This window comes from Nerophis lumbriciformis, linkage group LG13, assembly GCF_033978685.3.
Source record: "Nerophis lumbriciformis linkage group LG13, RoL_Nlum_v2.1, whole genome shotgun sequence".
NCBI lineage: Eukaryota > Metazoa > Chordata > Actinopteri > Syngnathiformes > Syngnathidae > Nerophis > Nerophis lumbriciformis.
In genome coordinates, this window is record NC_084560.2 from 38,927,315 (window position 1) to 38,952,184 (window position 24,870).

General features: G+C 41.9%; 1 protein-coding gene and 1 long non-coding RNA gene across 4 annotated transcripts in view; one reads left to right on the plus strand and one right to left on the minus strand.

The window, feature by feature from the left end:
- Window positions 1–21,436, plus strand: part of LOC133613348 (uncharacterized) — a 150,498-nt gene extending 129,062 nt beyond the window's left edge. The window contains exon 4 of the long non-coding RNA XR_009816437.2: window positions 21,236–21,436. This is a non-coding gene — a long non-coding RNA (uncharacterized lncRNA). The remainder of the gene's footprint in view (window positions 1–21,235) is intronic.
- satb2 (SATB homeobox 2) overlaps window positions 1,448–24,870 on the minus strand; it is a 97,762-nt gene continuing 74,339 nt past the window's right edge. For 2 of the 3 annotated variants that reach the window (XM_061970829.2, XM_061970831.2), the window contains exons 12-14: window positions 21,218–21,412; window positions 3,536–3,736; window positions 1,448–3,459 (exon numbers count right to left, since the gene is read on the minus strand). In XM_061970829.2, coding sequence (XP_061826813.2) covers window positions 2,968–3,459; window positions 3,536–3,736; window positions 21,218–21,412 — 888 coding nt within the window. In that variant the 3' untranslated portion in view covers window positions 1,448–2,967. The remainder of the gene's footprint in view (window positions 3,460–3,535; window positions 3,737–21,217; window positions 21,413–24,870) is intronic. The other variant, XM_061970832.2, reaches the window with a different exon arrangement.

The window sequence follows — 24,870 nt, forward strand, 5'->3', positions numbered from 1 at the left end:
TTGCCCTTATGTGGGCTTTGTACCGAGGATGTCGTTGTGGCTTGTGCAGCCCTTTGAGACACTTGTGATTTAGGGCTATATAAATAAACATTGATTGATTGATTGATTGAAATGCTGTACATTGTTGTTACATTACTTCATAAAAATATTGTAGTTATTTGTGCTTCTTATCTAATAGTTCATTTTTATTTTTAAAAGGCTTTTTATATGTTAAAATTGTGCTGTTTTGGAGGGGGCGAGCACCAATTTATATCGATATCAATTCATTTCCATGGACGATGTTTCAAAATAAAAGTTTTTTAAAGTATGAGCTGCGTGTCACAGAACCTCGTATTGTTATTGCATATTTCCTATGTGAGCTCTTTACACATTTTATGTATTTTTATCTGTTATAACCAGCTATAAATTCTTTGTTCGGTAAGCTTTTGGGGAGCCTCGGGGCTAAGGTACTGGAACTGTTATTTTTGTGATATGTGTTATTATTTTGATTGTGCTTGATATTACAACTTGATGAATAAATGAGTATCATTGTTTTAAATATCTTGGTCTTGTTGATCTTAGTTTATTAGTCAGCTACTGTGTTTTGATGTGAACATAAGATCAAACTTTTTGATAACACCGCTTCAAAGTAATCAGTTCTTATGTACCGTATTTTTCGGACTATAAGTCGCAGTTTTTTTTCATAGTTTGGCCGGGGGTCCGATTTCTACTCAGGAGCGACTTATGTGTGAAATTATTAACACATTAGCGTAAAATATCAAACAATATTATTTATCTCATTCACGTAAGAGACTAGACGTATAAGATTTCATGGGATTTAGCGATTAGGAGTGACAGATTGTTTGGTAAACGTATAGCATGTTCTATATGTTATAGTTATTTGAATGACTCTTACCATAATATGTTACGTTAACATACCAGTTGGTTATTTATGCCTCATATAACGTACACTTATTCAGCCTGTTGTTCACTATTCTTTATTTATTTTAAATTGCCTTTCAAATGTCTATTCTTGGTGTTGGCTTTTATCAAATACATTTCCCCAAGAAATGCGACTTATACTCCAGTGCGACTTATATATGTTTTTTTCCTTCTTTATTATGCATTTTCGGCCGGTGCGACTTATACTCCGGAGCGACTTATAGTCCGAAAAATACGGTAATGATTATGTGATCACTTCACTCAAATGTATTCTTATTTGCTACAACTTGCTGTAGTTTTTTTTGTTGTTAAACACGCTTTTAAAAGGCCTCAGGGTTTAGTCATTGAAAATGTTATTTTTATGATTCATCAATTTGAAACCAATACATTTTGATCGTGAGATCAAAAACTTAAATCTAAAAAAGTGACTGATTTCAAGTACCGGTAATATTATGGATTTTGCCACTTGTTCGTCATCCTGTCATACTTATATCTTGACAAAAAAAGGACACTCTTTTTTTTTTTTTTTAATTGACAAATTTTATTCACTTCAACACTGAATGAACTATTTCATCGGAACTGTATTTAACCCTGATTCCTGTCTTACAGAAAAGCACTCTGATCTGCGTGTTGACGTGATGATAATTAGAAGGCAGCTCCTCTGTTGGAGTGTAGCAGTCGAACTTGGACGGTCATGAGAAAAACTCCATTCTCACGATATTATTTTAAACATGTGTGTACACTACTGCACCAGACGATGAACACAACACCGTTTTTCACTTCGCTTTCTTCTTAAATACTCCAAACGATGGCATTTGGCTGGCACAATGCAACAAAACTGATTCCAGAAAAGAGGAAAAAAAAACTCCGAAATGGCTCAAATACTTAAAGTCACTCTGCAAAATAAAAAATAGACATACACGATAACAATTTGTCCCACTTGTAGGATATATGTACAGACATTAAAAGTGAAGAATAGAAATGGAAAAGCCACATTTTTGTTTTCTCTCATGGCTCAAAAAAGTTGATTGTCGTCCACTGCAGCAAAGTAAAGCACAATTTCCTTTTTTTGTAAGTTTCTCTTTTGGATGCTGCTTTTAGAACACAAAAACACACGACAGCAATTTATTTCTTACCACTCAGTAACTGCTTCTTTTTTTTTTTAAATCCTCCCTTGTTATCAAAATAACTTCCATTTTTGAAATACAAAAAAAATAGCACTTAGCAATCTTAACCATAACAACCACAATAATAACAATAATGATAATAATAATAATCATGGATAAAGATAGCAATAAATAGGGTTGGGGAAGTTTAAGTGCGGGGACGTGTGGTTAGACACGAGACTGAGGGCACCAATTAGGGAGGGGAGAAGGTGGGGGGTTAGATTGAGAGGAAGCGCGGAAAGACTCGTAAAGTGACTGATTGCTTGGCTGACACGTTTTCACACCAGTCTCTCACTTTTTGCTCTCTTGACTTTGGTCACCTTGCAAAATCAACCCAGCGCTCCTCTCGTGGTTCATTTATTAACCTCACAGCTTCGTGAGACTCGGCAGGGGAGAACGGAGCTAGGGTAGGCAGGGGTACATCACGTCCACAAAATTGTCGTAAGTGCTAGATAGGATCGGTAGTGATTCTCAAGGGGTAGCGAGGATTGGGGTAGCGGTTTGTCCTCTCAGGCAAGGAACAGCATTAGCAACACGAGCGAGTGTCCTGAGTTTTTTTTTAGTTTTTTTTTACGAGAGGTCTCCGAAGGCCCTAAGATCAAGTCCGCGAGTGTGCTGCTCAGAGTTCGGAACAGAATTGTCTTTGGCTAGAGCTCATCCTACCCTGGCGGCCCATTTCTCTGGATCTGCTGTGGTGCTAAGTGTTGTTCTACCTTGAAAAGCTATTGAGATGTTTCACATTTACACTGAGGGCCGAAGTAGAACGTTAGATTGTCGTCATGAAATGTTTCTGGCCAGTGGTTTGTGATTCCTGTGCCGACGTAAACTGTACATTGTCTTTGGCCATTCCACTGTTTCTCTGTCGTTTTGTTGGCCATCTCTACCTCTGGTAGTCCGGCTGCTCTGTGGGACTAGATGAGGAACTTCCTGGAGCCAGGGGGCCACCAGGCCGGCAGTGACCCTTGTCCTTGCCTTCCTCTTGAACCAGGCTGTTCCCAGAGGACGCCTGGCTTGAGTTGGAGGAAGCCGGAGGCTGGCTCAGCCCTCCGGTGCTGCCACCACTACCACTCCCCTCTGACTGGTAGATTTCCTCCGCCCCGTCCTCGCTGGACTCCGGGTCCTCCGAGCCCGAGAGCAACTCCTCCTCCCGATATTCGCTGACATCCACACCTCCGCTGGCAGCCACACCCTCGCTCAGCTCCTTGAGGCGCCCGTGGTGCTTGACGTGGTAGCGCTGGTTCTGGAAGAACTTGATGATGGTGTGCTTGGGCAGGTCCAGCTGTGCCGACAAGGTGTGGATGGCCTCCTGGTCTGGGTAGAGGCCCACGTCCTGGATGAAACTCTGCAGGATGCCCAGCGCTTCCAGGGAGATCTAAAATATGTAGATTGGTCAAGGACATTTAGTCTTTATTAAGTTGCCACAGAATGATTTCAACTAGGAACTCTACCTTTGTGCGCAGTCTTGGCTTCTTGCTGCTACCAGCACTACCAGTACTACCAGGTGGACCTCCAGCCCCTGTCACCATTGTCTGACCAGCCTCTTCGCTAGTGGGGGCAGACAACAGCTCCTCTCGCATCGGAGATGAGCGGTGCTCCTTCATCTGGATGGGAGGCGGTCTGTGGAGCGCCTGGCGAGACAGACAAAAGAGCTAATTAATGGGGCGCAATGACCCCTGATCAAGACTACAGCCTAGAAGAATTTGGGGGGGAGTGGGTTATCATTTCTAAAACCCCTAAAGGAGTACACAGTAGCCAATGCTGCAGGGTGAAGCGAGGGCGACGGTGAGAGTGTTCACAGTCCACGGAGCGTCACAGTCTATTAACCAGCCTGACGGATTGACACTCTAACTACCAGGTGTCCATTATACCTTTGACCTAATGTGACAGAGGCTTGCTGCTGAAGTGAACTGGACTTTACATGCCTTTCCATTTAAAACACACCCCATTACATTTTAACCTCAAAGTGTATCTTCCACCAAGATTACATGACAGCCACACTACAAAAACTGAAATCTAAGTAAGATGAAATATCTCAAATAAGGGTGGTATTCGCTTATTTTCTGTCTGATAAGATAATTCTTCTCACTAAGCAGATTTTATGTTAGTGTTTTACTTGTTTTAAGTGTTTTGGTCCTAAATGATCTCAGTAAGATATTACAGCTTGTTGCTGAGATTTGATGACCTATATTGAGTAAAACATGCTTGAAACTAGAATATCAAGTGTTGCAAAGCTGTGTCATCAACACTCACAAGTATAAAACTACTTTTTTTTAAAGTAATCATTTCTTATTTCAAGCATGTAAAAAAAAAAAATCATGACTTTGACACAAGTATGTCTCATAATTAAAACAGATGACAGCCAAATGGACTTTGCTGTTTTATTTTCAATGAAACAATAGAAAATACGTACTCATATAGTAGTACAGTTGTTATTAGTGAGAATATACTTATTTTAAGGTATTTTTGGGTTCATTGAGGTTAGCTGATTTGACTTGTTTTGGAAAGACTTGACAAGCCAAATTTTCTTGTTCTATTGGCAGATTAATTTGCTTAGTTCAAATAAAATACCCCTAATTTTTGTATTTTTTTTTTCTTGTTTTTGAACACTGACTTTTTGCAGTGTATAACAGCAAACCTGAGAGCAGAATAGGTTGCATTTTAGATTTCTTACTATAGTATGATACATCTTTTAAATCAAATTACTTTCTGCAAACTGGTTGTTCAAATGTAAGAAAGGAGGAGTAGGATTACATACATTCTGCTTCTTTCAACTCCTTTTCGCACAAATTCAGTTAAATGTAGAAAAAGTGATGTGCCATTGTTTTCGGACTATAATCCTTTCATTTTCTCAAAAATGGAGAGTGCACCTTACAACCCATTGCGTCTAATGTACATTTTAATTCTGGCTGTGCTTACTGACCTCGAAGCAATTTTATTTGGTACATGGTGTAATAAGTGTGACCAGTCACAGTCACACATAAGAGACACATGTGGACTTCAAGTTAATGCCTGTTCAGTAAATGGTAAAAAAATAAAAACGTTATTGGACTGAAATGTTTAAGACTTTGTCTTTGGTAATTGGCGAAAAGATCAAACCGGATCCTCTAAGCAGACTATTTGGCGGAGCCTTGCTGTCATCTTCTCTATGCAAATCCAAAAAGAACTTGGTTGCATTCACCATTTTGTTTGCTGGAAGATTAATTGTGCTAAATTGGAAGACTGCAACTCTTCTCTGCCTCACCTGCTGGATTGGAAATATTCTTTATTTACTTAAATTGGGGAATATTAGGAACAATTTTTCTGTGAAGTTTCAGGAAGTAAAAGAGACGTATCTCAAATGTAACCCTAATTGAAAGGTACAGTACAGGCCAAAAGTTTGGACATTCTCATTCACAACACACCTGATGGTTCCAACCCCATTGAAAAAGCAAGACATTCCACTAATCAACCCTGAGAAGGCGCACCTGTGAAGTAAAAACCATGTCAGGTGACTTCCTCTTGAAGCTCATGGGGAGAATGTCAAGAGTGTGCAAAGCAGTAATCAGCGCAAAGGGTGGCTATTTTAAAGAAACTAGAATATAAAACATGTTTTCAGTTATTTCACCTTTTTTTGTTAAGTATATAACTCCACATGTGTTCATTCATAGTTTTGATGCCTTCAGTGACAACCTACAAGGTAAATAGTCATGAAAATAAAGAAAACGGTGCGTCCAAACTTTTGGCCTGTACTGTAGATAATTGATGAGCCTTTTGTCTGCTTTTGTGTATTGCTGCACCGTGTTGGGGACATTCAGGAGTGCAATTGTCTCTGGTTTCATGTCAATATTTGCCTGTACTTATTTGACTGATGCATGTTTTTTGTTATTTTTTATTCTATTTTATATACAATTCTTGTGGGTTACTTGTGTGGGGTGAACAAAAGAACACTTGACATTAGGGGTGTAACGGTACACAAACATTTTGGTTCGGTACGTACCTCGGTTTAGAGGTCACGGTTCGGTTCATTTTCGGTACAGTAAGAAAACAACAAAATATACATTTTTTTGGTTATTTATTTACCAAATTTGCAAAATCTTCCACCAAAAATATATTTCTTAGTGCAATATTTGATGTGAAGTAATGGGAACCTTGGATAGGTCAATAATTTATAATAACATTGATTTTGATTCAATATTATGTTTTGAGCAATGACCGTTTGAAAGAAAAAAAAAACAGCTTTGTTTTATTAGTCAACATTGCAACTTTTTCTAAATGACATTTAACCTTTTAAGCATTTTTATTTCACTTTTGTTATGTTTTTGTTTATTTTAATAGTATTTTTAGAATGTGCCGTGGGCCTTTAAAACATTAGCTGTGGGCCGCAAATGGCCTCCGGGGCACACTTTTGACACCCCTGCTATAAATAATAAAAAATTACATGTGATAAATCTATGGATAAAAAGCAGAGCCTGGCGACGCATGCGCGTTTATCATAACTCTCTCTCTCTCTCTGTCTCTGCCCCTCCCTCACCAATGCTGCTGCGCGCACAATTTGTTTTGTTTTTAACCCCTTCTTAACCCTGAACGTACATTGAAAATACACGCAACCCTAACTCAAAATGCCGGACATTTGAGGCATTTAAGAAACTCCGCCCTGACAGCTCCGTAAAAGAGGACATGTCCGGTGAAAAGAGGACGTATGGTCAGTCTATCCTAGCCCGTTAGCTGCTAGCATGCCGTGTGTTGTGCCTCGGTGTGCATTGTTTACACAACGTGCGTTACGCTACTTAATATGTCCGTGTGGAAACTCGTACGGTAGACCTCCGAACCGAACCGGAACCCCCGTACCAAAACGGTTCAATACAAATACACGTACCGTTACACCCCTACTTGACATGTGTGTAATGGTTTTTCTGGACTTCTGGACTGTATAAATCAAAATCCAATCAACAAATGTTTAAAAAAAACAGACCACAGTAAACCAAAAGTTGACCAGTTTGAAGTACTGTTCTTCCACTGCGTGACTAAAGAGCTAAATATTGTTTGCGTTCTTTGTGGTGGCAATGTGGTCAATCCAAACCCAAGATGGCCTCCTCTTATGTATTGTTTTGTCCACATCAGCAAAAGACAGATATAGAGTTGAGATTTATGGCGTGAATACATGACACATAATGTGGATGTACAATACATGGCATGCTTTGTTGCTTAGGGTTGACTTGCGGCTTGGAAGAACAACGTGTCCGTCCGAGTAGGCCAGGATCAAACGGTGACTTTTGCTTGTTTGTCAGGAGGTGGTGGCGTGTTGCGAGAGTGTTGTGGCAGCGGCGGTGGTGTCCTGCCCCGCTCACTTTAAGAGCAGGGAGGGGCCTTCCCCACTGGAATGTCCAGCTATAAATCTGCGGCGCATTAAAATTAAAGGAGCCACGTAAAGATAATAGTCATTCTCTCTTCAATAATAACAGGGTATTACTTCAATAATGGCCGGGGCAGACTTCTATTTCATCGCAGAGGGGGTGGGATTGGTCAACTGAGAGGAATTTGATATGTTTAGCTTTTCCCTCCCTGCCATGTCCTTGCCTCCTTTAACGGAAAGTGACATATTTAGACGTTTAAATGTAGAGAAATTCCTTTTAAAACTTTCTTTTCACCCCCCCGCCCACCTTTCCTCCCAGCTCAGGTCGAATGCGTCATGAATGATTAGATGAAGAAGGCCTCTGTCAAGCTCGGCCAACTCAAACCAGAGGACGCCAGGAACGCCTCATTCCACCTCTAAGTTAAGTCACACTTTTTTTACACCCCAACTTCCAGGAAAATTAGATTCTGAAAACAAATTTAAACGTTGAAGAGGTTTGGTGTTTTGGAATTTTGCCTATTGTTCACAATCACTATGAGACACAAGAACACACTTTTTTGTTGTTGTTTTTTTTTGGATTCTAAAGATGATTCAAAAAACGCTTGGAAGATGCGACAAATGGGAGTCGCCGTTGTAGTCGTCAAAGCCCTCTGAAACAACTCCAAAACCTCCATCAACATTTTGTATACACACTGCCAGTAGAGATGTCCGATAATGGCTTTTTTGCCGATATTCCGATATTGTCCAACTCTTAATTAACGATTCCGATATCAACCGATACATACAGTCGTGGAATGAACACATTATTATGTCTAATTTTGTTGTGATGCCCCGCTGGATGCATTAAACAATGTAACAAGGTTTTCCAAAAGTTAAGTTAAGTTATGGAAAAAAAATGCCAACATGGCACTGCCATATTTATTATTGAAGTCACAAAGTGCTTTTTTTTTTTTAACATGCCTCAAAACAGCAGCTTGGAATTTGGGACATGCTCTCCCTGAGAGAGCATGAGGAGGTTAAGGTGGGCAGGGTTGAGGTGGGTGGGGGGAGGGTCTAGCGGGGGGTGTATATTGTAGCGTCCCGGAAGAGTTAGTGCTGCAAGGGGTTCTGGGTATTTGTTCTGTTGTGTTACGGTGCAGATGTTCTCCCAAAATGTGTTTGTCATTCTTGTTTGGTGTGGGTTCACAGTGTGGCGCATGTTTGTAACAGTGTTAAAGTTGTTTATTCGGCCACCCTCTGTGTGACCTGTATGGATGTTAATCAAGTATGCCTTGCATTCACTTGTGTGTGTGTGTGAAAAGCCGTAGATATTATGTGATTGGGCCGACACGCAAAGGCAGTGCCTTTAAGGTTTATTGGCGCTCTGTACTTCTCCCTACATCCATGTACCACTCCGCACATCGGCATTTTAAAAAGTCATACATTTTATTTACTGAAACCGATACCGATAATTTCCGATATTACATTTTAAAGCATTTATCGGCCTATAATATCGGCAGTCCGATATTATCGGACATCTCTAACTGCCAGTCTATATATAATGTAGTAATGTAGTATATAATGTAGTAACAGACACCTTCATAACAGTATGTACAATAATTACTGTATTTTGGTCATTTTAGCCATTGCCGAAACTAATTAGCCCTGCAATGAGGTGGCGACTTGTCCATGGTGTATCCCGCCTTCTGCCCAAATGCAGCTGGAATAGGCTCCAGCCACACCCGTGACCCCGAGAGGAACAGGCGGTAGAAAATGGATGGATGGATGGACGGACAGAACTAATTCCTCTGTAAATTTATGTCCATTTCCATTGCAGTGCACTTCCGAATGTGTTACAAAGGCATGTGTGTTCTAATCATGGTAGACTTGGTAACAAACAACGAAGATGGCTATTTTTGGGCAAATGAGGATTCACAACCATATATTTTTGAAGCTGAATATACGGAGGATGAACTACTGCTTATAGAAACCAGCACAAAGAAAGAGTGAGACGCTGGAGCTGATGGAAGTCAAGAGAGTGGGGTGAAGGTGACTTGAAGCTGCAAATGTGGAATTTGAAGCCATGTTATTTCGAAATAAATGGAGTGTTTACCCAAATAAACCAGAAAAAACGTCCCTGGCCAGCTGGACCAAACGCACAACGGTCCAAGTGAGTCACACTTTACATTGATCATGATACACGTAGCACGTCACGTTATCAATGGGAAAATGCATTTTTAGACAATATGATTTGCCTGAGCGGCTAGGAGACCCCAAGAGTAACAAGCGGTAGAAAATGTATTGATGAATGGGCTAGAAAGGACAGATTAAAAAATAAATTTAACGTGGGACTTCCCCCGGGCCAGATTTTGGACGCTGGCGGGCCGCAGTTTGGGCACCAGTCATGTAGATGATCATATCTGCTGTACTGATTCTCTTTAGAAAAGAGAAGTGTTGGATACTTCTTTTGTTGCCTTATTTATATTTGACTATTAAATCTTTGGGTAGAATTTTATTAAAGAAAACAAGTTTTTTTTAATTTTTTATAATGATATAGAAATGTATCTATTTTATGGAGAAATACAGTTAATCATCGAACTGGCACCCAATGTTATTAAAGAGAATTGATTTTGAATCAAGAATCGAATCATTGCCCTTATGAATCGAATCGAATCGTGTGGTGCCCCAAGAATCACAGCCCTAATGAGTAATGATATATTTTTTGTGATTATTTGCACGCGTTAACTTGGACACTTCTGCCTGTCACACGCATTTGAACCCTCTCTTACTAGATTTGTTGCGTCCACGGGTGTTGTTCTTATGGCGTGCTCACGACAAAGTACACTAATTCTCCATTCTTGGGCTCTCGCTCAAGTTTTTCTGCAAATTACGGCGCAGAACGTTGAAAGAATTATACATCATCAAATATTCATCTTCTCCTTAATGAGCACTCGTCCTCCCTTCTTCGCCGTGAGGTGGGGGCTTCCTGCACACGCGTGACCACCAGAGACGCCATTAACACAGAGATAAATATGTCATGAAGAGAAAAATTGTAGTTTTTCTTTGTGTTGCGTGACTTAACCTGAGCTGTTAATTTGCTAAGTGTATTATTTTCTTTGTGTGTGTGGTTGGATGTCACGAGGGGTGGGTGAGTCACTGCACGGCCTTTTGTTGTTGGGAAATAATATTTCTCATGAAAAAACAGATGATCTGGCGTTGATTTTGAATGCATCTGTGCTCAGTTAATTTCCCCCTCTTAAACCGTTGTATTCATTCCATTTATCTGCAATTAAACGGTTACATTAATTGTGGCTTGCTGCAAAGAGGGAGACCAGGCTCCACCCTGCAGAGGGGGCCAATAGGACAGTGTCTGTTTAAGACTTTCAAGCTTAGTGGAGCCATCGTTTTTGTGACGTTCTCCAATTGTTGACCAGCAGTTTGGAATCTGTTACCATTCTTACATGAAATACTACAGATCAGGGGTGTCAAGACTCGTTTTCATTGAGAGCCACGTCATAGTTATGGCTGCCCTTGCAAAAGTGAATAATATACCGTATTTTTCGAACTATAAGTCGCCCCGGAGTATAAGTCGCACCGGCCGAAAATGCATAATAAAGAAAGAAAAAAACATATATAAGTCGCACTGGAGTATAAGTCGCCTTTTTTGGGGAAATGTATTTGATAAAAGCCAACACCAAGAATAGACTTTGAAAGGCAATTTATGATAAATGATAAATGGGTTGTACTTGTATAGCGCTTTTCTACCTTCAAGGTACTCAAAGCGCTTTGACACTACTTCCACATTTACCCATTCACACACACATTCACACACTGATGGAGGGAGCTGCCATGCAAGGCGCTAACCAGCACCCATCAGGAGCAAGGGTGAAGTGTCTTGCTCAGGACACAACGGACATGACGAGGTTGGTACTAGGTGGGGATTGAACCAGGGACCCTCGAGTCGCGCACGGCCATTCTTCCACTGCGCCACGCCGTAAATAAATAAAGAATAGTGAACAACAGGCTGAATAAGTGTACATTATATGAGGCATAAATAACCAACTGGTATGTTTACGTAACATATTATGGTAAGAGTCATTCAAATAACTATAACATATAGAACATGCTATACGTTTACCAAACAATCTGTCACTCCTAATCGCTAAATCCCATGAAATCTTATACGTCTAGAGCAGTGGTTCTTAACCTTGTTGGAGGTAGCGAACCCCAGCAGTTTCATATGCGCATTCACCGAACCCTTCTTAAGTGAAAAATAAAATGTTTTTTGTTTTTTTTCAAATTCAAGACAAAGTTATGTTTTTGGTAACACTTTAGTATGGGGAACATATTCTAAGTAACAAAGACTTAATTTAAAGTTATTTGGTTAGGGTTAGGGTCAGGGTTAGAGGGTTAGGGTTATAATAAGGCCATTAATAAGTACTTAATAATGACTAGTTAAGAGCCAATATGTTACTAATTTGCATGTTAATAAGCAACTAATTAATGGTGAATATGTTCCCCATACTAAAGTGTTACCATGTTTTTTTTTTACTGGTGCACAAAATGAAGCGTGCATGAACATCACCTTGTTCAAACAACAAAACCAACACAGTGCATAAACTCACAACAAATTACACACCTGCAAATCAGTCTGACTTCTGCTGTTGCCGTATCCGTAATACGCCGATAGGGAGAAGTTTTTATTTACACGATGAGTCGGGTGTGTCTTGACCTCCGCCGAACCCCTGAGGCCGACTCACCGAACCCCTAGGGTTCCATCGAACCCAGGTTAAGAACCACTGCTCTAGTCTCTTATGTGAATGAGCTAAATAATATTATTTGATATTTTACGGTAATGTGTTAATCATTTCACACATAAGTCGCTCCTGAGTATAAGTCGCACCCCCGGCCAAACTATGAAAAAAACTGCGACTTATAGTCCGAAAAATGCGGTATTAATATACATGTATTGGATTAAACCGGGGGTCGGAAACCCGCGGCTCTAGAGCGCCGCTGAAGTGGCTCCCTGGGGCTTTTTCAAAAATGTATGAACATGTAAAAAGATACTTTTTGAATTTTGACGTTCCTTGAACTCACCGTAGCTGTGTGGACTGTGACGCAACCGTTTCTTTACATATATAACTTTCTCCGACGCTGCCACAGAAGGACGTTTTTATGCAACTCCTTCTTTCTCATTTTGTCCACCAAACATTTTATACTGTGCGTAAATGCACAAAGGTGAGCTTTGTTGATATAATTGACTTGTTGGAGTGCTAATCAGGCATATTTGGTCACTGCATGACTGCAAGCTAATCGATGCTAACATGCTATTTAGGCTAGCTGTATGTACATATTGCATCATTATGCCTCCTTTGTAGGTATATTTGAGCTCATTTAATTTGTTTTACGTACTGCATGTCCTCTGTGTATTTAATTTATATTTGTATGTCTCATGACGGGCAGCATGGTGTACCAGGGGTTAGTGCGTCTGCCTCACAATACAAAGGTCCTGGGTTTGATCCTGCGCTCGAGATCTTTCTGTGTGGAGTTTGCATGTTCTCCCTGTGACTGCGTGGGTTCCCTCCGGGTACTCCGGCTTCCTCCCACCTCCAAAAATATGCACCTGGGGATAGGTTGATTGGCAACACTAAATTGGCTCTAGTGTGTGAATGTGAGTGTGAATGTTGTCTGTCTATCTGTGTTGACCCTGCGATGAGGTGGTGACTTGTCCAGGGTGTACCCCGCCTTCCGCCCGAATGCAGCTGAGATAGGCTCCAGCACCCCCCGCGACCCCAAAAGGGACAAGCAGTAGAAAATGGATGGATGGATGGATGGACGGTGTGGTTGTTCTCCTGAAATGTGTTTGTCATTCTTGTTTGGTGTGGGTTCACAGTAGGGGTGTGGGAAAAAAACGATTCGAATTTGAATCACGATTCTCACGTTGTGTGATTCAGAATCGATTTTCATTTTTTTTAAATTGTTTTATTTTATTGTTTTAATCTTTTTTTCATTTATTTTTATTTTTTTCATTTATTATTTTTTTTTTTTTAAATTAATCAATCCAACAAAACAATACACAGCAATACCATAACAATGCAATCCAATTCCAAAACCAAACCCGACCCGGCAACACTCAGAACTGCAATAAACAGAGCAATTGAGAGGAGACACAAACACGACACAGAACAATCCAAAAGTAGTGAAACAAAAATGAATATTATCAACAACAGTATCAATATTAGTTACAATTTCAACATAGCAGTGATTAAAAATCCCTCATTGACATTATCATTAGACATTTATAATAATAATAAAAAAAGAACAATAGTGTCACAGTGGCTTACACTTGCATCACATCTCATAAGCTTGACAACACACTGTGTCCAATATTTTCACAAAGATAAAATAAGTCATATTTTTGGTTCATTTAATAGTTAAAACAAATTTACATTATTGCAATCAGTTAGTAAAACATTGTCCTTTACAATTATAAAAGCTTTTTACAGAAATCTACTACTCTGCTTGCATGTCAGCAGACTGCTGAAATCCTATGTATTGAATGAATAGAGAATCGTATTGAATCGGGAAAATATCGTTTTTGAATCGAGAACCGCGTTGAATAAAAAAAAAATCGATTTTGAATAGAATCGTGACCCCAAGAATCGATATTGAATCGAATCGTGGGACACCCAAAGATTCGCAGCCCTAGTTCAAAGTGTGGCGCATATTTATAACAGTGTTAAAGTTGTTTATACGGCCACCCTCAGTGTGACCTGTATGGCTGTTGACCAAGTATGCATTGCATTCACTTGTGTGTGTGAAAAGCCGTAGATATTATGTGACTGGGTCGGCACGCAAAGGCAGTGCCTTTAAGGTTTATTGGCGCTCTGTACTTCTCCCTACGTCCGTGAACACTCTGTACAGCGGCGTTTTAAAAAGTCATACATTTTACTTTTTGAAACCGATACCGATCATTTCCGATATTACATTTTAAAGCATTTATCGGCCGATAATATCGGCAGTCCGATATTATCAGACATCTCTAAACAAAACACATTTTCACATAATGAAAATAAATTGATACACTGATTAAATGGTGAATCTTTACACCGAAATGGAAATGCAAAGCCTGATACCAAAATTGCACCGTGTAACTTGGTTTGTACTATCTGGAGTCCAATCATCAGCTGGATAACTTGTGCATTCAACTTACAAACCAAGAAACACTTAAACGACTCCCGTGACAAAGGCAGACACTGAGAACTAAACAGGCATCGTAAGCACACATGATTGTGCGTGTGTGCGTGTGTGCGTGTGTGCGTGTGCGTGTGCGTGTGCGTGTGTGTGTGTGTGTGTGTGTGTGTGTGTGTGTGTGTGTGTGTGTGTGTGTGTGTGTGTGTGTGTGTGTGTGTGTGTGTGTGTGTGTGTGTGTGTGCGTGCGTTTGTGTGAGCCTATGTTGGCATCTTTTCTATAAAACTCAGAGAGGACGAGGAATTGTTTCTTCTTGTTCTAGTGCTGGACTCCAGGGGTCCGTGCTGCTGCATCTAGATACACACACACACACACACACACACACACACACACACACACACACACACACACAGCCTTGCAGCAGAAATCAATTTAGCAAAAACAATAAAGAAATAATTTATAAGGGCAGGCTGTGCCAAATTAGCTGTGGGACGCACTTAACTGCAAACACCATATGAATAAGAGCTGTGGAGCGAGCAGCGGGGCCGTGTCAGTCAGGAAGAATTGTGGGACTGCTTTTGGGGGCGGGGGGTCGGCTGGGGCACTCACACACACACATATCTACGCACCTGCACTGCTAATACACACACACACACACACACAATACGAGCGCCACTAAAGTCGCCTTATGAATAAAATAAATAAAAAAATGTCCTGTACATGCGGTCCAGACTCCACTTTGCATCCATTTTTCATTTGTATCGGCTTGTTATAAAGTCGCCCCCTGTTGTCCAGGAGACAAAGCGACGCTCACGTTACCAACTTTTGAGTGTTTGACACAGATGGCATGCACGTGTGGCGTGTGTCATGGCAGGCTAGCTGAAGCAGACAACCGTCTTTTATGATTATTTTGATTTTTCAAACATACACAACACCTCATTTGCCATTAATAAATCATCATGTGGTGAAAAGGCTAATTGAGTGTGTGTGTGTGTGTGTGTGTGTGTGTGCGCGCGCGCGCGCGCGCTTAAGAGTGCGCTAAAAAAAGAGGAGAGGAATGTCGTCACGGTGCCACCGCAGCTTCCTTCCTGTCTTTAATACAGAGCCTGCACGTGGTCGACTGTGCGTGGCTCTGCAAGTGGGAGGGGCCTGTGGTTTGGGAAGGGTCTGGATTGCATTAAGTACACTGTGACTTTTGACCCTTTATCGGGGCTGCCAGTGTACAGAAGTACGTTGCTGTTGGCCGTTCGGAAGACAATCAAATCTCGGTTATGGACCAGGTTGACGTCCGATTTGTTCGGAGTCAGAAACCATTTCTTTCACAGGAAACCAATGGAAATTTAAATACCATGTTCCTGGGTCCTGGGTCAAACTGTCGCCATCAAAGAACACATTACTTTACAGTAGCATTCAACGCTTGATTGGGACGTGGCTCAGTTGGTAGAGCGGCCGTGCCAGCAACTTGAGGGTTCCTGGTTTGATCCACAACTTCGGCCATCCTCGTCACAACCGTTGTCCTCATACTTGCCAACCTTGAGACCTTCAAATTCGGGAGATTGGTAGGGGGGGGGGGGGTTTGGTGGTAGGGGGGGGTGTATATTGTAGCCCGGAAGAGTTAGGGATGCAAGGGATTCTGGGTATTTGTTCTGTTGTGTTTATGTTGTGTCACTGTACGGATGTTCTCCCGAAATGTGTTTGTCATTCTTGTTTGGTGTGGGTTCACAGTGTGGCGCATATTTGTAACAGTGTTAAAGTTGTTTATACGGCCACCCTCAGTGTGACATGTATGACTATTGATCAAGTGTGTCTTGCAGTCACTTACATGTGTATGCAGAAGCCGCATACAAAATGCAATTGGGCCGGCACGCTGTTTGTATGGTGAAAAAGCGGACGCGTCGACAGGTTGTAGAGGACACTAAAGGCAGTGCTATCACGGCAAATTCGGAAGAATGGTTGCCCCGGGAAATTTTCGGGAGGGGCACTAAAATTCGGGAGTCTCCCGGAAAAATCGTGAGGATTGGCAAGTATGGTTGTCCTTGAGCAAGACGCTTCACTCTTGCTCCTGATTTAATCGTGGTTAGGGCCTTGCGTGAATGTGGAAATTGTGTCAAAGCGCTTTGAGTACCTCAAAGGTAGAAAAACGCGATACAAGTATAACCCATTTGCCATCTACCATTTAATCGGTCAATTACGATTATTTTGCCCACAATGGATTTTCTTCATGTTAGTTCGAACGATACATCCATCCTTCCATTTTCTACCGTCACAGGGGGTTGGAGCATACTTGCCAACCATGAGACCTCCGAATCCGGGAGGTGGAGCGGGGTTTGGTGGTAGCGGGGGTGTATATTGTAGCGTCCCGGAAGAGTTAGTGCTGCAAGGGCTTCTGGGTATTTGTTCTGTTGTGTTCATGTTGTGTTACGGTGCGGATGTTCTCCCAAAATGTGTTTGTCATTCTTGTTTGGTGTGGGTTCACAGTGTGGCGAATATTTGTAACAGTGTTAAAGTTGTTTATTCGGCCACCCTCAGTGTGACCTGTATGGCTCTTGATCAAGCATTCACTTATGCGTGTTTAAAAGCCGCATATATTATGTGACTGGGCCGGCACGCTGTTTGTATGGAGGTAAAGTGGACGTGACGACAGGTTGTAGAGGACGCTAAAGGCAATGCCTTTAAGGCACGCCCCCAATATTGTTGTCCGGGTGGAAATCGGGAGAAATTCGGGAGAATGGTTGCCCCGGGAGATTTTCGGGAGGGGCACTGAAATTCGGGAGTCTCCCGGGAAAATCGGGAGGGTTGCCAAGTATGGGTTGGAGCCTATTCCTTTTTTTCATTTGCCAAAATTTCTTGATATTGCCACAAATGCCCCAACTCTGAGAGCTCAGATTATCAGTTCCTAGCACGCTTTTGCCAGGTCGAAGTCCCAGGCGGAACAGAAGCAGGCACTGAACCAGGCGGGTTACTTTGTCAATACTAGGGGTGTCTTAGAAAAGTCGACTATTATGGTCGTAAACACGCTGCAGCAACATGTGACGTTTTGTGCACACAAAGACACTTTTCCCTCACAATAGACATTAATGGGTGCTCCAAAAAAAAATATTTTATTAATTCCGATTGTGAATCGATTCATAATTTTTGAGAATCGATTTAAGAAAAAAGAAAAAAAAAGAAAAAAAATTATTTATTTTTTGCTTTTTATTTTTGAGAATACATTTTTTGAATCAAAAACATTGAGCAACTATTATTGGTATTATTATTATTATTATTATTATTATTATTATTGATACTGTTCCTTTTATACATTTTTGGTTTTCCTTTTTGATTTGTTAAAATTGTCTTTAAGTAGTGTGTTTGTATGTTTCTCGATTGCTTTGTAAATGTATATCCTAAGTATTGTAAAGCTATGATTAAGTTGGAGTTGCTCCTATTTTCTCTTGTTAGATTGATTAGAATTCTGTGATTTTTGTAAATACATTTTTTTAAATACTTTAAAAAAAAAAGAGGCTTTGTTTAGGCCAACACTGCGCATATAAGTTGTACGTCAGGAGCCAAGAGGAGCTTTTGTAACGTGTGACCTGTTTTGAAAATAATTTATTATAATTTATATACCAAATATTTTATTAGGAGAATTGTGCTGAATTCTGAATCGAATCATCACCCCAACAAATGGAATCGTGAGGTGCAAAAAGATTCGTACCGCTATTAAACATGGCAGTTTTTGGTAATGTGAACGACTACATGAAAAGATGGGATTTTACAAAAAAATCTGAATTTGGCATTATACCCATCAGTGTGAACAAAGGTATGAACGAAGCAAGCTCATAAAAATAAGTTCCATCCATCCATCCATCTTCTTCCGCTTATCCGAGGTCGGGTCGCGGGGGCAGCAGCTTAAGCAGGGAAGCCCAGACTTCCCTCTCCCCAGGCACTTCGTCCAGCTCCTCCCGGGGGATCCCGTGGCGTTCCCAGGCCAGCTGGGAGAGATAGTCTTCCCAGCGTGTCCTAGGTCTTCCCCGTGGCCTCCTACCGGTCGGACGTGCCCGAAACACCTTCCTAGGAAGGCGTTCGGGTGGCATCCTGACCAGATGCCTGAACCACCTCATCTGGCTCCTCTCGATGTGGAGGAGCAGCGGCTTTACTTTGAGCTCCCCCCGAATGACAGAGCTTCTCACCCTATCTCTAAGGGAGAGCCCCGCCACCCGGTGGAGGAAACTCATTTCGGCCGCTTGTACCCGTGATCTTGTCCTTTCGGTCATGACCCAAAGCTCATGACCATAGGTGAGGATGGGAACGTAGATCAACCGGTAAATCGAGAGCTTTGCCTTCCGGCTCAGCTCCTTCTTCACCACAACGGATCGATACAGCGTCCGTATTACTGAAGACGCCGCACCGATCCGCCTGTCGATCTCACGATCCACTCTTCCCCCACTCGTGAACAAGAAAAATAAGTTAACCACTTAAAAAGGCAAAATGTCATATTGTTTTTATCCTTGTTTTGCACGTGTAAAAAAAAGTGAACCTCTGTTGTAATTTTAAAAACAAGAAAATATGGTAAAGCTCGTCTTATTGTGGCTGTAACTTAATTTTATTCTCAGGCTTTGCTGCTACGTTATTTTGAATGCCGCAAAAAAAAGAGCATAAGTCCTACAGCGTGGCTCAGATGGTAGAGCGGCCAACCAGAAAATTGAGGATTCCTGGATCGAGTCCAGCTTTCGCCATCCTAGTCACTGTCGTTGTGTCCTTGGGCAAGACACTTCACCCACCTTTCTCCCCGTGCCACCCACACTGCTGTAAATGTAGCTTGAATGTAGAAAATGAGAGTCTAAAGAGAAAAAAGCGCTGTATAAATATAATTCTCTTCACATTTTGATCGCTCCCTTAACAGAGGTCTGACGTGACCTCATGCATCGTCACATTTTGGTGGTATTGTACGACTAACAGTTATACCGTATACTACTTTACATATTCCTATGAAGGTTCTCATTCATCCATGCCGTTGTCATCTCAGGGCGTTCAATCGTTCGCAACTGGACTGCTTGATTTGTCTTAGAAGACGTTTCGCCGCTCATCCGAGTCGGCTTCATCAGTTCGTGCTCATAGACTTAGATTGGTCAGATCTACTTCAAACGGTTGGTGCCAAAACCCCAAATATTTATACTCCAAAAAACAGGAGGGTGCGCCTGGGCAAGGATGTATAGCACTATCAGAGTGAGAAAAACAACTGTTTTAATGCAAACAGCAATCCTAACTGTCAAAGCCAACGACAGTCGTTGAAGTGTAAATTCCCCTCGTTAGCATTGAGGTATTGTGTGTCAGAACTAGAGATGTCCGATAATGGCTTTTTGGCCGATATCCGATATTCCGATATTGTCCAACTCTTAATTACCGTTTTCCGATATCAACCGATACCGATATATACAGTCGTGGAATTAACACATTATTATGCCTAATTTTGTTGTGATGCCCCGCTGGATGCATTAAACAATGTAACAAGGTTTTCCAAAATAAATCAACATGGCACTGCTATATTTATTATTGAATTTTTAACATGCCTCAAAACAGCAGCTTGGAATTTGGGACATGCTCTCCCTGAGAGAGCATGAGGAGGGGGTGGGGGTGGCGAGGTTGAAAGGGGGGCTAGCGGGGGTGTATATTGTAGGGTCCCGGAAGAGTTAGTGCTGCAAGGGGTTCTGGGTATTTGTTCTGTTGTGTTTATGTTATGTTACGGTGCTGATGTTCTCCCGAAATGTGTTTGTCATTCTTGTTTGGTGTGGGTTCACAGTGTGGCGCATATTTGTAACAGTGTTAAAGTTGTTTATACGGCCACCCTCAGTGTGACCTGTATGGTTGTTGACCAAATATGCATTGCATTCACTTGTGTGTGTGAAAAGCCGTAGATATTATGTGACTGGGCCGGCACGCAAAGGCAGTGCCTTTAAGGTTTATTGGGGCTCTGTACTTCTCCCTACGTCCGTGTACACAGCTGCGTTTTAAAAAGTCATACATTTTACTTTTTGATACCAATAATTTTGAAACCGATACCAATAATTTACGATATTACATTTTAAAGCATTTATCGGATCGGACATCTCTAGGCAGAACCATCGCTGTGGATCGACTACTACCTGTCCAAAATAGTCGAAATCCCCCGCATAAGCATTCCATTCAGTTGTAAACTAATTGCATTCTGGTCACCTTCTGTGACACAAATAACAGGAGTTTCTAACTCCTGTTATTGGTTGGAGGCTAAATTGCAGAGTCTTCACATATCTATTTAACTATCAGCTTGCAGTCTTTTAGTTTTTTTTACTTGAATGCGGGAATAAGAACGGAGTTGTTCCATTAAGAAAATGAGTTTAGTTCCATTAAAAATTGTTTCTAGGGAAGTTGGAGCCAAGGGGCAAATGAACCATTATTTTAGGAGGTCAAAGCTTTGGAACGGACAAGTTTTGATTTGGTTGTTGAGGCCAGAAGTTGTGTGTAAACACACACTCCCTTATTTCCAGCCTCAAAATCTAACGTGGCATTTCCTGTTGTGCCACCCAGCCGCAGTGTTTACTCTCCCCTCCGCTGGGAGCAAACAACAGTGACACGTGTCCTCGTTTGTCTCGCGTCACGTTTTTCTACCTGTGTGTCCTGCGGCAGGTGGAGGACGGTGTGGAGCCTCTCGCTGTGATGGTGTCGCGACTCCTCTTCGTACGCCATGTCCCTGTCGGCCTGCGGGAGTGCCAGGAACCGCCGGATGGTGCACAGGTTCTCCCAAAGGGTGCGGTTCTCCGGGCTGGGGTTTTCCTTCCAGCGGAGCAGCTCGCACAGCCAACCCTGCGAGGGGACATGGATGCAGCAAAGAAGGTAAGGTGGAGTTCTGAACAAACTACTTTTATCAGTCACGGTGCCGTATTTGATGCTTTAGAGCAGTGGTTCTTAACCTGGGTTCGATGGAACCCTAGGGGTTCGGTGAGTCGGCCTCAGGGGTTCGGCGGAGGTCAAGACACACCCGACTCATCGTGTAAATAAAAACTTCTCCCTATCGGCGTACTATGGATGCCCCCAAACAATGTTCCCTCTAATTTTCTGTCTGATTTGCAGGTGTGTAATTTGTTGTGAGTTTCTGCACTGTGTTGGTTTTGTTGTTTGAACAAGGTGATGTCCATGCACGGTTCATTTTGTGCACCAGTAAAAAAACATATAACTTTGTCTTGAATTTGAAAAAATAAAATAAAATGTATTTCACTAAAGAAGGGTTCGGACAATGCGCGTAAGAAAGTGGTGGGGTTCGGTACCGCCAACAAGGTTAAGAACCACTGCTTTAGAGTTTTGTAACGGAGGCCAGCCAGTGTGGCTTGGCTGTTTATGTTAGTAAATCTTACTCCCTGCTAACCGGAAGACCTAGTTGTAGACATTGAGTTGACAGCCCGGACTATTGGTGCCTAGAATGCTTGTGCTAGGTCCGAGTCCCAGGCGGAACCGTAAGAGCTAGTTCAGGACGTTTAGTTGACAGCCCGGACTATCGGTGCCTAGCATGCTTGTGCCAGGTCCGAGTCCCAGGCGGAACCGGAAGAGCCAGTGCTGGACATCGAGTTGACAGCTCGGGCTATCGGTACCTAGCACGCTTGTCCCAGGTCCTAATCCCAGGCGGAACAGAAACAGGCACTGAACCAGGCAGGTTACACTTTGTAATTTCTAGGGGTCGGGGGTCTTAGAATAGTCGACTATAGTAGTCTGAGGTACTCAACTCGCCTGTCTGACGATTCCTCCGTATAGAACTGTAAGATTATACAACCCCTGCATGCAGTGGAGTATGGTGGACCATGTTCTGGGATGAGGGACGCGGCGCCCCCACCCCTCATAAGACAAGTAACACGTCATGCCACCACGCACGGTGTTGCTCCAACCAGTTCGCTCGGTCAGGACGCTTCCCGCACTGCTGACCTCTGGCAAGGGTAATGATCCTTCCCAAGGTTCACCTACGGCAGGGTTATTCATACAGAGGACCTTGGACTAGCTTTCTGGCAAAAGATCCTTAAAAACAGACGGAGCTATTTTTTTACCAAATTTCGTAACTCTGACAAAATAGAGAAAAATCAAATGTTCTCTGCAGAGGATGTTCGTTCTCAGAAATGTACAAAATAGCTCAGTGAAGGTACAGTAGAAGTCCTGCCCTGCGGTCCTTAGCTTTCTGTTAATTTGGCCCCCCAAAAAATCTAGCTGAATATCCTTGACCTACAGAAACCTGACCTGACTCTCGCCAGATCCTTGTAGTTCGCTGAGCTCCACACAAGGATCTGGGCTCAAGGGCATTGCAAACTCCTTCAAAAAAGCAAAAAATAATGAACCATTCAGGATCGCCGGGCGGGATTTCATAGATGTGACGTATCGCCGAAGCAATTGTTTGATTCAAACAACAATGGTGGCACGCAGCGAGGAGTCGTGTGCTGACATTGATTCTGCATATTTTCTTTTGCACAAACGACATCGATCGTCTACTGACATTGCTGCGTTGTCTTAGTAAAAGTTCTCCAACTTTTCGCTCTGTCGTTATCCAATATGTCGGCTGTTCTGTTTTGGATTTCCCAGCGTCGCTCTCATCAGCGTCACAGGTTGATTTCGACGTGAGTGGTTGAAGTAGCACATCATTCAAGATAACTGACAAGTGGTTTATCCAATCACATACAATGATTTTTTTACAAGGCCCCGCCTTCTGAAATACATCTCCTATTGAGAAGTCCCAGATCCTTGTGTGGAGCTCAGCGAACTACAAGGATCTGGCGAGAGTCAGGTTAACAGACACCCTGTTACAACTACAACTGTGAAAAGTCCAGTCTCATCACAATTAAAACTTGCTGCAGTATTAAGCCTGCTTTGTCGATTCTTCCGTACTTGTGAGCGCCATTAATGTACTCCTCGCAAATAGTCTTTTTTTTGTTTAACTCCACAGCAATTTCCTCCTTCTTTCCACGCTGGTCTGTTGAGGTTTGCGACTCATATTGAGTTAGGAAAATGGACAAAACTTGTCAAAAGGTGAAAAAATCCCAGGAAAAAACCTGACTAGACAAGTAGTGTACTGCAACGCGCAGCAAGTGACTGGTTTGATCCCCGGCTTCCGCCATCCTAGTCACGTCTATTGTGTCCTTGAGCAAGACACTTCACCCTTGCTCCTGATTTGGTCGTGGTTAGGGCCTTGCTATATGTGTGTGTGTGTGTGAATGTGGAAATAGTGTCAAAGTGCTTTGAGTACCTTGAAGATAGAAAAGCACTATACAAGTATTACCCATTTACCATCTACCATTTAATCAGTCAGTTACGATGTTTTTTTGCCCACAAGGGATTTTCTTCATGTTGGTTCGAACGATACATCCATCCTTCCATTTTCTACCGCTTGTCCCTCTCAGGGACACAGGGGCTGGAGCCTATCCCAGCTGTGACCCCTTATTTTTGCACAAAATCCTTGAAATTGCCACAAATGCCCCAACTCTGAGAGCTCGGGTTATCAGTTCCTAGCACGCTTGTCCCAGGTCTAAGTCCCAGGCAGAACAGAAGCAGGCACTGAACCAGGCAGGTTACTTTGTCAATACTTGGGGGTTTCTTAGAATAGTCGACTATTATGGTCATGTGATGTGCACTTAAAAACACTTTTCCTTCACATTAGACATTAATGGGTGCTCAAAATTGTTTATTTTATTAATTCCAATTATGAATGGATTCATAATTTTTGAGAATCGTTTAAAAAATATATATATATTTATTATTATTACATTTTCCAGAAAAGCCAGGTCTCGTCACAATTAAAACTTGTGAGCGCCATTAATGTACTCCTCGCAAATACTGTATTTTTCGGACAATAAGTCGCAGTTTTTTTCATAGTTTGGCCAGGTGTGCGACTTATACTCAGGAGCGACTTATGTGTGAAATTATTAACACATTAGCGTAAAATATCAAATATTATTTATCTCATTCACGTAAGAGACTAGACGTATAAGATTTCATGGTATTTAGCGATTAGGAGTGACAGATTGTTTGGTAAACGTATAGCATGTTCTATATGTTATAGTTATTTGAATGACTCTTACCATAATATGTTACGTTAACATACCAGTTGGTTATTTATGCCTCATATAACGTACACTTATTCAGCCTGTTGTTCACTATTCTTTATTTATTTTAAATTGCCTTTCAAATGTCTATTCTTGGTGTTGGCTTTTATCAAATACATTTCCCCAAAAAGTGCGACTTATATATGTTTTTTTCCTTCTTTATTATGCATTTTCGGCCGGTGCGAC